Genomic DNA, 16151 nt, shown 5'->3' with positions numbered 1-16151 from the left:
ACAGAGCGTTGTGGATCACTTGGTAAATTGGGCACAAATAAACAAAATGCCTTTTCGCATGGCTACATGTAAATGTGTACATCTAGGAGCAAAGAGTGCAGGCCACACTTACAGGTTGGGGGACTCGACCCTGAGCAGCAGGGACTCTGCAAAAAGTTTTGGGGGTTGTGATGGATTATCAGCTGAACAGGAGCTCCCAGCGTGATGCTGTGGCTAAAAGACATCCCAACTTGCGCTGCATAAACGGGAATCTTGAGTAGGAGTTGAAAGGTTATTTTACCTGTGTGTGTGGCACGGGCGTGACCACTGCTGGAATCCCGTGTCCAGTTCTGGTGCCCACAATTCAAGGGGACATGAATAAATTGGAGACAGGTCAGAGAAGAGCCACAAGATTAGAAAACCTGCCTCATAATGGGAGACTCAAGGTGTTCAGTCTATTTAGCCTGATAAAGAGAAGGTTAAGGGGTGACTTGATCGCTGTCTAAAAGTATCACTATAGGGAACAAATATTTAATACTGGGCTCCTCAGTCCAGCAGAGGAAGATCTAACCCCATCCAGGGGCTGGAGTTTGAAGCTAGACAAATTCAGACTGGAAATAAAGCCTAAGTGTTTAACGGTGAGAAGAATTAACCATTTCCCAAGGGCTGTGGCAGATTCTCCAGCACTGGCAAGACTGGAAGTTTTTCCAAGAGATCTGCTGTAGGAATGATTTAATATAAGAACGGCCACGCTGGGGCAGACCAATGGTTCATCTAGCCCAGTGTCCTGTCTTCCGACAGCGGCCAATGCCAGGTGCTTCGGAGGGAATGAACAGAGCAAGACAATTGAGTGATCCAGCGCCATCGTCCACTCCCAGCTTCTAGCAAACAGGCTTGGGACACTCAGAGTATGGGGTGGCATCCAGCAGGCTTTCCAGCCATACCCCTCTTGGACCTGTCTCCAGGGCTGTGTGGTTGCTCCCTGCCCCTCCAGTTGGGCCTGAGCGCCAGGTGTCTGAACACCAAGAGAACAAGGCTGCTCATGTGCTTAGAGCGCAGGATCTGCCATTGCCTGCAGCTTGGAAAGCCGAGCGTGCTGGCAGCTGGGGAGCCAACGACTACCTGGAAGGGGGGTCCAGGGGCAGCTTCTGGCCTGCTTCTCCCTTCTTGCCCCCCTCGGAGGGCTTGGTTCTGATGCAGCCCCTCTGATGGCCACAGCCTGCTGATCTTCTAGGTTTGCCTTGGGCTAATCCGCTGTTTACATACACCAGGGGCTGGCGGGTGTTCGGCACCTCCTGGGTAATCCCTGCCAGCCCTGGCCCCACGCTCCCCTCCCCCCAGCAGGCCCAAAGGCTGGCTTAGCCTGCACACCACCTTTCCCACTGAGAGCCCCAGCACCCGCTCGCTCCAGCTGAGTGCGCCCATGGGAGACTGACGGGCTCCCAGAGCATCTGCTATTAAAGGGATGGGCACCCTGCCCTGCCCTGCCTGACCCTCTGCACGCCCACCATCCAGTACAGAATGTCCCCTTGAGCCAGGGGCGGACCAGTGGGAGTCACTGGCTGGCACAGGCCTGATGCCAGTGTCCCCCCTACTAGCCAGGGGCTCCCCCGTTACTGTGAGCAGCGTGCATCTGGCCTGGTGTGAGAGTCCAGCCAGGCCTTCTGCACCCGCACCCTGCTAAGCCGTGGGGAGGTGCAGCCATTCCTGCCTCGCCCCGTCCCCGCTGTGGTCTCTCCCTGGCTCCTGGCAGCCGGCTGCATCCCCAGCTCATGCTGGGCAGTGAGCACCTGCTCACCTGAAGTGCTGCCTGGGCCACAAGCCCTTCGTTCTCTGTCTATGGCAGCAGAGGAGAGGCTGCCCCCACGCTCAAAGCCAGCAAGACTCCGTGGGGCAGGGCCTGGGCACTTGTATGGGGCCAGGTCTCTCTCTCTCAACCCCCCCCCCCCAAGCTGGCCCCGAGTGCGCTGCTGGAGGGAGGGAGGTGGCGGCTAACAGCTCCTTCAGGGCTGCAGCTGCGCTGTGTCCTTTCCCCTCCAGCCCCAGGACAGAGTAGCTCTTGGCAGGGACCCTGCATTGCCCTTGTTCCTGGCGTCATGCTGGGACAGTGCTAACAAGGGCTCCCTCCAAAGCTCTGCCCCCTCAGTCAATGTAAAAATCCACCAGCCCCCGAATCTGTCCAGCCACCCCCCTTCCGACACATGGTGGCTTGAGGCCAAATCATGGAACAGGTCCTCAAGGAATCAATCCTGAACCACTTAAAGGAGGGGAAAGTGATCAGGAACAGTCAGCATGGATTCACCAAGGGCAAGTCATGCCTGACCAACCAGATTGCCTTCTATGATGAGATAACCGGCTCTGTGGATGAGGGGAAAGCAGTGGATGTGCTATTTCTGGACTTTAGCAAAGCTTTTGATACAGTCTCCCACAGTATTCTTGCCAGCAAGTTAAAGAAGTATGGGCTGGATGAATGGACGGTAAGGTGGATAGAAAACTGGCTAGATGGTCGGGTTCAACGGGTAGTGATCAATGGTTCCATGTCTAGTTGGCAGCCGGTATCAAGTGGGGTGCCCCAAGGGTCGGTGCTGGGGCCGGTTTTATTCAATATCTTCATTAACGATCTGGAGGATGGTGTGGACTGCACCCTTAACAAGTTTGTAGATGACACTAAACTGGGAGGAGTGGTTGATACGCTGGAGGGTAGGGATAGGATACAGAGGGACCTAGACAAATTAGAGGATTGGGCCAAAAGAAATATGATGAGGTTCAACAAGGACAAGTGCAGAGTCCTGCACTTAGGACGTTAGAATCCCATGCACTGCTACAGACTAGGGACCGAATGGCTGGGCAGCAGTTCTGCAGAAAAGGACCTAGGGGTTACGGTGGACGAAAAGCTGAATATGAGTCAACAGTGTGCCCTTGCTGCCAAGAAGGCTAATGGCATTTTGGGTTGTATAAGTAGGGGCATTTCCAGCAGATCAAGGGATGTGATCATTCCCCTCTACTCAGCACTGGTGAGGCCTCATTTGGAGTACTGTGTCCAGTTTTGGGCCCCACACTACAAGAAGGATGTGGATAAATTGCAGAGAGTCCAGCGGAGGGCAACAAAAATGATGAGGGGGCTGGAGCACATGACTTATGAGGAGAGGCTGAGGGAACTGGGATTGTTTAGTCTGCAGAAGAGAAGAATGAGGGGGGGTTTGATAGCTGCTTTCAACTACCTGAAAGGGGGTTCCAAAGAGGATGGATCTAGACTGTTCTCAGTGGTAGAAGATGACAGAACAAGGAGTAATGGTCTCAAGTTGCAGAGGGGGAGGTTTAGGCTGGATATTAGGAAAAACTTTTTCACTAGTAGGGTGGTGAAGCACTGGAATGGGTTACCTAGGGAGGTAGTGGAATCTCCTTCCTTAGAGGTTTTTAAGGTCAGGCTTGACAAAGCCCTGGCTGGGATGATTTAGTTGGGGATTGGTCCTGCTTTGAGCAGAGGGTTGGACTAGATACCTCCTGAGGTCCCTTCCAACCCTGAGATTCTATGATCTCCCTCCCAGGTTCCTTCCACCTGCCCTCTGTTCCTCCAGCTGCCACGGCTGTGGGTGGGAAGTAGACCCCCTCTGGGCTAGGTGGTTCGTTGTCCTTCGCTGCAGTGATCAATTGTCACCGAGTCCCCGGGCGATGCTCTGGCACTGCTCCATACAAAGCCAGGCAGGACTGTGGGGAGCCTCTCCTCCCTCGGAGCAGCCTGTCTGCAGGGCAAGCAGCTCACACGGCTTCACCTCCTGGGTCTCTCCTTGGAGCATTCAGCATCCTCTGTCCCTCCGTGCGCTTCCCCCAGCGAGTCCGCCCCGGCGGGGTCCTGGGGGGGCCACAGGGTCCTGCACCCCCACTTCACAGTCAGTCGTGTCTCTCAGCCAGCCAGTAACACAGAGGTTTATTCGATGACAGGAACATGGTCTAAAACAGAGCTTGTAGGTACAGCAAACGGGACCCCTCGGCAGGGTCCATTCTGGGAGGTAGTGAGCCAGACACCCACGTCTGCACTTCACTCCTCGTCCCCAGCCAGCCCCAAACTGAAACCCCCTCCAGCCCCTCCTCCTCTGGGCTTTGTCCCTTTCCTGGGCCAGGAGGTCACCTGAGCTCTTTGTTCTCCCACACCTTCACCTGGCACCTTTGTAGAGGAGGGACTCAGGTCATTAGTTGCCAGGAGACAGACTGTTGGCCATTTTCTGTCCAGCCAGCATCACATCCGCCCTCAAGGGCTCTGCAACAATCACACCCCCTTCTCCCACCACCTAGATACTTAAGAACTGCATGCGGGAAACTGAGGCACCCACACAGTATTCAGAGAAACATTAAGAACATTCCCACTTCGTCTCACCTGAGTGCTGGCCATCTCGCTAGCTGCTGGGGATGGAAGTAGTGGGTCTGGCCAGGCTGGGGTGGGGGTTCCTGTAGGTGCTGCATGGCAGGGAAGTGGGGCTCCCGACCCCCCCACAGCTCTAGTGGTGCCAGGCAGGCAGTGGCATGGCAGGGGGCTGCAGGGTCCTATGGGTGGCTGACCCTAACCCGCTGCTTGTCTCCCCTTTCAGAGTCATGCTTGCCAACTCGGCCACGATGCGGATCCTCATCAAGGGGGGGAAGGTGGTGAATGACGACTGCACCCTGGAGGCTGATGTCTACATTGAGAATGGCATCATCCAGCAAGTGGGCCGGGAGCTCATGATCCCGGGAGGGGCCAAGGTGATCGACGCCACTGGGAAGCTGGTGATCCCGGGCGGCATCGACACCAGCACTCACTTCCACCAGACCTTCATGAACGCCACCTGCGTGGACGACTTCTATCACGGCACCAAGGTACCTGCGGCCCGGTGGGTTAGTGATGCCCCTGGAGAGTGGGCCTGGCATGTGCCCTGCTCCCTGGGCAGGTGGGGCGAGGAACCTGACCTGGGTCCCCATGGGCTGCTGCTGGGGGGTGAAGGTGAAAGGCCTTTCATTCAAGGCAGCAGCTTAGCTCCGGCTCAGGTGATCCGTAGACCATTGTGCTCATCCTGTCCAACCCCCTGGATAGCACAGCCCAGAGGGCTTCCTGATGGATCCAGAGCAGATCTTCTGGAAAAACATCTGGGCTTGACTGAAACACGGTCAATGATGGGGAATCCACCATGGCCCTTGGGAAATTGTTCCCCTGGTTACTTCCTCTCCCTGTTAATATCTTACTCCTTACTGCCAGTCTGGATTTGTCTGGCTTCAGCTGCCAGTCCTTGGCTCGGGTTAGCCCTTCCTCTGCCAGCCTGACGAGCCCATTACTGAACGTTCCTTTCCCATGTAGGTTCTGTGACCAAGTCCCCCCCGAACCCTTGTTAGACCCCAAGTTCGGTCAATGTAGCTTATCGCTATCAGGCAGGTTTTCTAACCCTTTAATCATTCTTGTGGCTCTTCTCGGACCCCTCGCCAATTTACCAGCATCCTTCTTGAATTGTGGGCCCCAGAGCTGGGCACGGGATTCCAGCAGTGGTCGCACCAGTGCCAAATAGAGGTAAAAGAACCGCTCTGCTCCTACTTCCCCAGGTCGCACTAGCACTTTTGGCCACAGCGTCTTGCTGAGAGCTCGGGTTCAGCTGATTCTCCGCCCCAACCCCCAGCGTCTTGGAGTGACTGCTGGTTGGGTGGAGGCGTCTTAGGCTAACTGGGAGGAGCGAGGGTCTCAGTGAAGCAGTTAGTAGGGTGGGAGCATTCTCCTGGGACGGGCAGAGGCCTATGGGATAGCAATTCTTACCTTGCTGGGCAGCATCCTTTCCTTGAGGTGTGCCCATGTGCAGCTGCTGACTCTGTCCCCATCCTGGGTAATCCCCAGCCTGACCCAGTTCTGTGTGAGTGTGTAGAGAGAGAGATTCCCAGGCTCTGCAAAGAGCAGCCATAGTGCTGCTGTACCTGGCTCTAAACGAAACCCTGACTCCCTGCTGGGGGAGTGTGTCTGGGGGCAGCGATGGGCTCCTCTGGGCCTGCTCCCTCCAGACCCATCTGTACCAGCGGGTGGAACTTGGGCTTGCTGCATGGAAGCCTGCAGTTTGGTTTGCTGTGGGGTGGGCTCTCTGTGCTAACCGCTATTAGCAAGTCCTTCTTCTCCCTGCCAGCCAAGTGATTCGCATCAATACAGACACTAGCTTTTGACTTCTTAGCTGCTATGGATTCCAAGGCTGGACTTTGTCTTACAGAGATACCACACCAATTCAAAGCCCTAAAACTGTTTTGCTTTGAAACACCAGTAACTGAATCTGTCCTCAGATCCTGAAGCACAGACTGCTCATTTACAGATTCAGCATGGAGACATTCCTGTCCCAACACCATTGTCTCCCCAACAATCTGGCCACACACAGCCAGGTGGTTATAGGGCTGCTCAACTTTCTTAACAGCTTCTACTTCGCCTGAGACCTTTTCAAAGCTGCCCACACTGGATCTCTCAAAAGGAAAGTCAGTGGATCCATTCACAACCGAAAATTTCTGGCTGTTAGGAACTGAAACTTTCTTGATTAAATCACTTTTACACCCTTCAGTTGCAGTAAACTGCTTGCACAGGCTACCATGAGGATTCCTTTCCCTAGGAGCTTCTCTAAGCAGCAATTCACCCCTCTCAGAAATTCTGCCCCTCCCCTCTTCATTTAGGGCTTGCTCTAAAGGAACACTTCCCTGAGCAACCACAGACGCTTTCTGGGTCTCACTTACATTTAGAATCACTTCAGGCCCAACAGGCGGATTTCTACACAATCCCCTTTTAGGCACACCTACCGACTTTCTAGATAACAGGTCAGAAGCAGTCTCCTTCCCTTGGCCATGAACAAGTTCAGGAATCTTTTCCTTCTTGTTATAAGTTGTCAAACTGTCAGTAGGTAACACCATTAAATCACCTTCATGCTCTCCTTGTGCCCTGGCTAGGGTATCACCCTGATCAGACAGAGTTGCTACACCCCTTTCCAACCACACATTAGCAACTGGCAAACTACAAGCACCAGAATTGTCTGTTCTCTGGGATTTTGCTATGACACTAACTGGATGCAACCTAGTCACAGTGCCATTCTCCCCAGCAGACACAAACTCAGGACCATCCCCTTCCTGGGCTTTAGCTGTATTTACAACCCTCAACCATCACAGGCTGACAGGCACCTTCTGTCTGCTCCACAGACACAGAAGAGCTGGAGACACATTCTCCTTCACCAGACACACAGCTTGGGATCTCATTTCCCTTGTCCCAGCACACAGGGCTGTTCACAGACAACTGCTTGGAGACCGAGGTAGCTCCCTTCATAGGCAAGTCAATACCCCTGACAGAGACAGGCACATTCCCTTCACTGTCACATTTCTCCACACCGGAAACAGGTAAGTGATATGGACACTCATTTTCCACTATCCCTGTCTTCCCAAACTGCTGATTAGACAAAGCCATCAGCTCACAAGGCTGCCTAGGCTCCTCCAAACTTTCCCTACCAGGCACATTGCCACTCCCACCAGATAAGCTGCTGCTCTTTTCACTACACTGAGCTACTTTTAGCAAATCACAGTTACCCATTTCAGGTTTACTTTTACAAGCTGCACTAGCCACCAATCCATTACCCATTACAAATTTACTCTCTCCTTCCTCAGTTAGGGATTTAACCTGAGAAACATTTTCCTCCCCAATGAGATCTTTCTGCTCTTGATCTAACTCCAGATTCACTTCTGAGACATTGGACAGACATTCAGAAACTTCATTTACAGCCACACTGCTTTCTTGCACAGACAAACAGATATTTCTCCCCAGGTTAGAACTCCCATCTCCCCAGCCATAGCAAAACTGGTTAAACACAGAAAACTGCCCAGAGTAACCCCATATATCAACACAGTTATAAACTGGATTTTCAAGAGGATACAGTCTCTGCCGTTCTTCCATTGCTTTTTTGACTTGGAGCTGGAGTCTAGCAGTTTCTTGTTGCATCTTGTGAGTCTCCTGTTGTATTTTGTGTGTCTCCTCCTCAGCAGCCAGCAGCTCCAGACGTCCCTTACAAGCTTTTTCTTCTCTCTTAGCAGCCTCTCTCTTTCTCTCGGCTGCCTCTCTCTTTCTCTCCGCTGCCTCTTTCTCTCTCTCGGCCGCCTCTTTCTCCAGCTGGGCCAAGACTTGCTTCTCTTCCATTCGAATTTTTGCCAGTTCTTGCTCATAATCAAACTGCAGGCTGTCTCTCAAGGCTTGCAGTTTCCTTGCTTTTCCTGATGCTTTCTGTCTCATGGTCACTGACCTTTAACCAACCAAACTCTCAATCCCAAAGTTAAAATTTGGATAGCGTGGGGTTCTGACCCAAAGCTTAATTGACCTGGTTCTGTGGATCCTGCCAACTACGCCACTGTGACGGAGCGATTCTGGTGGGACCCAACTGAGAGTGCCAAATCAGGACCAATTGCTTAAATTGGGCAGTCACAGCCCTAGGCTGGGGTTTTTCCACCTCTAAGGCAAACCAAACCAGCCCGACAAAAAGGACTTTGGTCTCACCCCACTGGCTAACCACAAGTCACACAAGCAATTTCCTTAGACACTCCAGTCTCCCAGCATCACCACCAGTGCACTCGTCCTGGGGATGAATGGTTATGAAAACCAACACCCCAATAAAAGAAAAAGGTTCTCTCGATCCCAAAGGACCAAGCCCCAGACCCAGGTCAATATACACATCAGATCTTACCCACAAATCACGCTGTTGCCAATCCTTTAGAATCTAAAATCTAAAGGTTTATTTACAAAGGGAAAAAGGTAGAGATGAGAGCTAGAATTGGTTAAATGGAATCAATTACATACAGTAATGGCAAAGTTCTTAGTTCAGGCTTGCAGCAGTGATGGAGTAAACTGCAGGTTCAAATTAAGTCTCTGGAATACACCCACGCTGGGATGGGTCATTCAGTCCTTTGTGCAGAGCTTCAGTTTGTAGCAAAGTCCCTCCAGAGGTCGGAAGCAGGATTGAAGACAAGATGGAGATGATGCATCAGCCTTATATAGACTTTTCCAGGTGTAAGAATCCCTTTGTCCTCACGGTGGAAAATTACAGCAAAAATGGAGTTTGCAGTCACATGGACAAGTTTCTGCATACTTTGCTGAGTCACAAGGCGTGTCTGCCTTCTCTCCATGGGTCAATTGTGTAGCTGATGGCCCTTAATGGGCCATCAAGCCAGCTATGCAGGGCTAACATCAGCTTGTCTGGGACATTTCCCAGAGGCAGAGCATAATACAAAATACAGACAGTACAGAGCGAATACTTATAACTTCAACTACAAAATGATACACAGACATACAGACAGCATAATCATAACCAGCAACCCAGAACCTGGTCTTAGACACCTTATATGACCCCCTTTACTTAGGATTTGGTGCCACTACAGGACCTTGGTTGCAACCCATGTTCTATATGGTTCCCATTTATATCAATAACGTCACATCCCCTTTGGCCATATTGGGGAATGTCCATCCAGGCTGCTGGGTCTGTGCAGCCGGCTCCCTCGGGCCTGCCTCCTCATGTGTGCTCAGGGATGGCAGCTGCTCCTCAGCCCTGTAAGCGTTTGCTCCAGTGGCCTGTTCCTACCCCCAGCCAGGAGATGGGAGCAAGCTCTGCTCATGCGACTTGATGGCCAGGCTTCCTTCCTGAGTTGTTTGCCCTGGCAGGAGGGAGCAGCGCAGGTCTGACAAGGCCGACTGCAAGGAGTTGGCCGGGCATTGGCGCTGACTGCGTGGGTGCTCTGGGGCTGGGGGAAAGATGGTGGGTTCTGAGCACTCACTGGCAGCTCCCCTATTAACTCCTCCCTCCCACCCCCAGTGCCTCTTGCCTGCCTGCAGGCCTGGCCAATCAGCGCCTCCCCGCAGCTCCCACCCTCCGCGATCAGCTGGTACACGGTGTGCAGGAGGTGCTGGGGGAGAGGACTGAGGGCGGGGGTAGGGCCTGGGGCAGAGCTGGGGGTCGAGCACCCCCGGCACGTTGGAAAGTTGGCGTCTGTGCGTCCGGCGATGGCTTCTGGGCCCAGGAGCTCTGCAGTCGCACTGTGACCTCGTCAAGCACCGTGTACCAAAGCGGGCGAATCGCGTCTCTTGCACCGGCCCCGAGTAGACGCGCCATGCTGTGGAGACATGGCATGCCCACTCCAGGCGCCCGCGCTTGTGCTGGGAGGGAGCGTGGCCAAGCAGGTGCCTGCCGGTGGCGCTGTATTATGGCATCTGGCTTGAAGCTCCATTTGACTAGAGCATGGGAATTGGGGGCCTGCACTGTTTGGCACCATGGATCCCCCCATCCTCAGCCCAGAGCACGGCTCAGGCCCAAGGAATGTGTCACGCTCTGCACTAGGGAAGGGGGTGCACGTTTCTCTCTAACGTGGGCATGTGCCAAGCAGTGCAGATTCGCCCGGCATACCTGGGCCAGCACAACTGCCTGATCACTCATGCCATGCAGTCCATCTCAAGGGAGCACGAATGTTCTCGCCGAGTCCCAGGAGCAATGAGTAGGCCCTGAAGACGGGACTTATCCGGACAGCTGGATAAGAACCTGAGAGCAGCCATCCTGAGTCAGACCAAAGATCCATCTTAGCCCAGTGTCCTGTCTTCCCACAGTGGCTATAAGAAGGGGATCCCAATGGGAATACTGTGCTGTGTCTGTGTTGGTCCAGGCGCGGTATTCCCATTGGGATCTGCCATCCCTGGGGCTCCCGGTTCTCATCTGGTGGTTAATGGGCTGAATTCCTTGAATTGAACCTTGCTGCCCGCCTCCCCCTCGTGCACAGTCTGTAACTCGGGCCATCCTGCGGGCGGGAGCTGAATGGGGAGACGTCATTGCGCCATGGACCATCACTAAGCAGGGCCTGGCTGCTTGACTCGTCAGGGCAGCGGTTCTGGCCCCTCGGCTTCTTGGCCTGGTTTAACTGAAATGCCCAGACACAGGAAGCTGTTCTCAGCGGATTAGCCTCTCCTCTAGTGGAGCCGCTCCCTGCACTGGGAACGGCCGCTCGTGGCTTCGTGGGCCTGCGACTGGACACCTCCCAGCAAGCCCCCAGTCCCTCTCCCCCTACTGGAAGGCAGTGCCCCGAGGAGCCTGTGGTGGGAAGGGCAGGTATGGACGTGCCCTGGGAACGGAGGCTGTGCTGCTCGTGTGCTGCTTCCAGGCTCCCTGCCGGCTGGTCTCCAGGGAGCTGGCTCCACGCCGGTGACTAGGACTCATTGGGAGGGTCCTGCTACTGTTGGACACTGGCCTGCCTGCTTTCAGGGGCATCGTGGGCAAACTGCTAGGCGCCACGCTCAGCCATCTGACCCGCACGTTCTCCAGACGCTGGGCGGGATCCGCACCTCTTCCCCAGCCGAGGGAGACGGGCGCAGTATCAGAACCCAGAGCGCAGGGCTTTCCTTTTCTCCTGGCTCCGGGGAAGCCATCACGCTGCCCTGCTGCTACCTCTGCTGTGCTGCCTGCCCCATGTCGTTCTCCTGGCTGGCATGGCAAGCTGACCGTTCTGCCTTGGCTGGCAGCAGCAATAGGAGAGACGCGGCTGACGTCTCTGCAGCCTGGCAGCGGCGCCTGGAGGGGCCGTGTGCCCGCAGAGACAGGCGATCTCTGCGCTGGGGTCGCAGAGAGGGAGGGCAGCAGTTCTCAGGCTCACCCTGGGCTTTCGTAACAAAGCTCAGCGCTGCGAGCGGGAGAGGTATGAGTGGCTCCCTGGAGCCCTCCAGCTGCGTGGCCAGTCTCTCTCGCCCCCCAGCTGCAGGGTGCCGGCTGCTCTCCCGTTTGCAGGGCGGCTGACTTGATAACCGTGGCTTGGCTCTGGCTGCAGTTGGAGTTGGAGAAGTGGTGAGGAGCTGGGTTGCTGGGATCCACCTCCCCAGCCCTGCGCACATTGTGGGGAGCAGGATGGTAAGACTGCCCAGCCTGCTGTACTGCTCCAGCCCCTCGGCGCAGGAATGCTGGGCGCGGCCTCCCTTGCAGCCAGGCCCACAGCCCCGGAGTGGGGGGAGCTGGAATTCACCCCTCGATTTCAGGCATTTCCATCATACAAGGCAGGGGAAACTGCTCTCTGGTATGTAGGATTTCTCCATCCAGGCACCTTGGGGTCCTCCGCAGGTAGTAACAGTGCCACTGTCTCACCAGCCTTGCCTCCTCCCTCTGAGGTAGCTAAAGGATATGGACACCCCCCCCCACAATGCATCCACCTCTGGGGTGGGTGTGGCAGATGTGTAATAGCCACACCACACAAGCACCGAGAAGGGGAAGTGAAGACTCTCATATCCCAGTATAGTCACAGGCCCAGTCCGGCCTAGCTAAGGGACGCCCCTGCCTCTCCCTGTCTGTTAGATTACGTCTTACCTGCACCCACCCCACAGCAGAATTCAGGCTTTAATTCCAGAGCCGCGGGCTGCAAAGGAGCCTGGGCCCGTTGGGATGGTTAACGATGCCTAACGTCTGCCTGGGGCCTGCAGCCGCCGCCTGTGAACTGCCCCCTTCATCTCAATGAGGCGCTGACTCAAAAGCCTCACCATGGTACTTCTGAGCGGGACTCGTCAGGCCCATAAGTGCCCTGGCCCGGCGACTGCATGTGCCAAGAGCAGGAGCGGGGCTGGCCCCAGCTCGTCCCCCCCATGCAGGGCTGCTGAATGGGGCAGGAACTCTGCTTTGCGAGCTGCCTGCCCTCGCCACTGCTCTCCACCTGCAGGCGGCCGTGGAGCCGTCTGCCTGCCTGGGGCTGCCGGTGCCTCCTGGCAAGCAGGGTTGTGCTCAGCAGGGCTCTATGCAGGCTCTGCCAGCTGGGGCTGCCGGGTGGGCCTCCCTCAGGGAGCAGCAGTGGGTGCAGGAAGGGATGGGTGACTTGGCCGAAGGGAAGTGGGGGGGCTGGTGCTGGGAGGAGGAGGTGGTGCTCTGCGGGGCCTGGGGCCGGAGCTGCCAGCCCCTTGCTCACTTGGCTTGTGCCAGCGGCGCTGGGTGTCCCCAGAAGGGGTGGGGCAGGGGCTGGCGCAGCCTGGTTAGCCGGGCAGTGTCTGCCACCTCCTACCCTGCTCAGGGTGCAGCTCGGCGCTGCGGCTCTGTCCCTAGAGCGTCCTGGTGTCCCAGACCTCTCTCCAGGCAGCCTCTGCTCCCTGCTGGGGGGCGCAGAGCCTGGTGCCAGTTGCTCCCTGTGACGGGCCTGCTGCACCTGTGCCCAGTAACTAGGCTCCTCTGGCAGCAAAGCAAGGGCTGCAGCCGCAGGGGGCTGGGCACAGGGAGCCTGGTGGTTCTGCTGCCCAGGGACTGCAAATGCAGCCTGGAGCACAACGCCTCCCTCCCAGCCCTCGGCTCCCCTTCTTCTGCTCTGGTTTGCACTGGCTGCTCCCCCCTCCCAGCCCCTAGGCTCAGGCTTCACTGGACTGGCAGCTCGGAGCTCAGCAGAACCGACCCTGTGGGCAGCTGGGCCTGAGGGGCTGCCCGGGGGGTACTGCCCCGTTTGTGACCTGAGCTCTGGTTCCAGGGGGTGGGGGCTGGGGCCGGAGGGACCTGGCGGCTGGTCCGTAATGGGAAGGGAGGGGCTGGAGCCCAAGTCACTCCCCCGCCCTGCCCTCGGCTGGCCCTGCTCCCAGCCTGCTGTCCCCCACACCCCATTTCTTGATCCGGGGGCGCCGTGCCGGTGGAAGCGTGGTCTGCTGACGAGTGGGGTACCCGGCTCGCTCGCCCAGGCCCTGCTGCGTTAAAGCTGAACCCGGCTCCAGGGGGAAAGGCTCAGTAGGGGGCTGCCTGGGCTGGGACCCGTCTAGTGCAACTTGGGGCAAAGCAAGTGGGCAGAGGGGGGGCCAGAGGCCCTGCCCCTCCCTGCACTGGGGCTGCTGCACCCGCCATGTGCGCCGAGCAAAGCTCCCTCTTTGTGCGGCGGCTGGGTAGTGTGCGTCGTGCCTGCAGCTGGTCTGCCTTTGTTCCTCCTCGGCCCGTCCTGCCGCCCATCTCCCCCGTGTGGCGCTCCTGCCGGCTCGCTGGGCGGCTGAATGCCTCCAGCCCTTGGAGGCTGGAGCAACAAAGGGCTCCCAGGCTCCCTTGGGGCGGTTGCTGCCCGTCTGCAGGCACCTCCCTGCCCTGGCTCTGGCGGGGAGCTCGGGCCAAGGGCAGGGCTGGAGCGTAGTGGTGCATCCCCTCCCCTCCTGCTGTGGGAGCAGAGCGGGGACAGTGGCTGGCTTGGTACCGCTGCTGGGCGGGGCAGGATGGAGGAGTCAGGCACCTTGGACCCCTTCTCGGGGGTTTGCGCCTCTCCCCTGCACCCGCCTTGCCTGCTGGCCGGGCTGCTGCCGGGGGAGGGACCCAGAGAGGGGTCCCCTCGGATCAGCCGGGGCCTCCGCCTGCTGCAGTCTGTCTGCACCAGCCCCTCGCCATAGTAACCGTGCATCTGGGGCCAGGCTGCTTTGTGCTCAACACAATGAGTGTACGTCACGTCGCAGGCTGTGCTCTGCAGATCCCGGGATGTGTCTCCCCCAGAGCAGGGAGCCTGCCCTCTGCCGCGTGGGGGTGGGAGTGGGCAGCACCGGGGCTAGGACAGGGGAGCCGCCAGCCCCCAGGGCAGCCCCTTTCCCCAGGCCCCAGCCCTGCGGCTTGTGCTGTGCCGGGGAGGGGGTCCAGGCTCCCGCTAATGTGGCTTTCCGGTGCAGGCGATTCGTGCAGGGCTGGTGGTACAGAGTCCTGCTGAGACGCCCACAGCTGTGATGACCTGCACCTGGCTTAGTGGCCTGTAGCGTTCATGTCCTGTCCTAAAGGCGCATGTGCTGGGGCCTGTGCACAGGAGCCCTAATGCCAGGCCCAGGCAGCCCCCCCCTCCGCCCCGTGCGGTGCTGCTGTCTCTCAAGCCTGATCCAGCTCTGCCAGTACCCCGCTGCCCTGCCCTCTGTGGGTGCAGAGCTGAGACAGCCAGGGGGCTAGCTGGGGAGGGGAGGGGGGCAGCAGGCCTCACCCCCTAGAGCAGGGGTGGGCAAACTATGGGCCGCATCCAGCCCGCCAGCTGTTTTATTCTGGCCCTCGAGCTCCTGCTGGGGAGTGGGGTCTGGGGCTGCGCCATATGGCTCCCAGAAGCAGCGGCATGTCCCCCTCCTCCTGCTCCTATGCATGGGACAGCCAGGGGGCTCCACTCCTCACTGCCCCCCTGCCCCAAGCGCCACCCCGCAGCTCCCATTGGCCAGGAACTGTGGCTAATGGGAGCTGCAGGGGCAGCAGCTCGCGGTAGAGCCGCCTGGCTGTGCTTTCGTGTAGGAGCCGGAGGGGGGACATGTCGCTGCTTACAAGAGGCACTTGAAGTAAGCACCGCCAGGAGCCTGCACCCTGGAGCCACCCCCACACCCTTGCCCCAGCCCTGATCCCCTTCCTGCCCTCCAAACCCCTCAGTCCCAGCCTGAATCACCCTCCCACACCCCAGAGCCCACACCCCTGGCTGGAGCCCTCACCCTTCTCCCTGCCCTAGCCCAGAGCCCCCTCCCACACCCCAACCCCAATTTCGTGAGCATTCATGGCCCGCCATACAATTTCCATACCCCCATGTGGCCCTTGGGCCAAAAAGCCCCCCGCTCTGGTGCGTGTGAGGGGTGGGTGATGGGCTCTGACATGGCTCATGCAGGAACCCTGTGTCCCGAGAGCTCCGTGCCCTGTCCCTGGCCCCCACTGGCTGGGTGGAGCTGAGCGTCCCTTAGCCTGGGACGCTCAACTAAGCACCCTGCGCTGTTATGACGCAGGCAGGGCTCTTCCCTCCGAGCTGGGCTGGCTGCATGCGGGGCTGGGATACATGTGCCGCCAGGGTCCCTGCCGCGCAGCTGCAAAGGGATGAGAAGGAGCAGACCCCAAATTAGTCCAGATTAAGGATTTAGCAGGCACAGCAGCAGCAGGAGAGCTGTGAGCTGGGGCTGGGGCTGCCAGCACCTTGGCCTGCAGGAGCTGGAGGAGACGCTGAGGGGGGTTGAAATCCAGCACCCCCCTGTCCCCTGGAGAATGGCTTTCCTGTCAGCTGCTGCCAAGTCAGGGAGGCGGGTCCCTGCCCATGAGAACCCCCCTTTCCTGGCTGTGTGGCCAAGGTTCCCTCCCCCTGTCCCTTACTCACATGCACATGCCGGGGGCGGGGGGGGGGGGAGTTTAAATCCAGATCAGTAACGGACTAGCCAGGGAGACCTGGGAACGGCTTTGCCTGCTCCTGCC

The 16151-nt window shown here is 57.6% G+C and overlaps 1 protein-coding gene across 4 annotated transcripts in view; it reads left to right on the top strand.

The window, feature by feature from the left end:
• DPYSL5 (dihydropyrimidinase like 5) overlaps positions 1 to 16151 on the top strand; it is a 106961-nt gene that overhangs the window by 31979 nt on the left and 58831 nt on the right. For all 4 annotated transcript variants that reach the window (XM_045009722.1, XM_045009719.1, XM_045009720.1 and 1 more), the window contains one exon: positions 4566 to 4830. In XM_045009722.1, coding sequence (XP_044865657.1) covers positions 4570 to 4830 — 261 coding nt within the window. In that variant the 5' untranslated portion in view covers positions 4566 to 4569. The remainder of the gene's footprint in view (positions 1 to 4565; positions 4831 to 16151) is intronic.

The sequence above is a fragment of the Mauremys mutica genome, chromosome 3 (genome assembly GCF_020497125.1).
Source record: "Mauremys mutica isolate MM-2020 ecotype Southern chromosome 3, ASM2049712v1, whole genome shotgun sequence".
Lineage (NCBI taxonomy): Eukaryota > Metazoa > Chordata > Testudines > Geoemydidae > Mauremys > Mauremys mutica.
The sequence above is the reverse complement of the archived record's forward strand: the minus strand, read 5'-3'. Positions and strand labels throughout refer to the sequence as shown.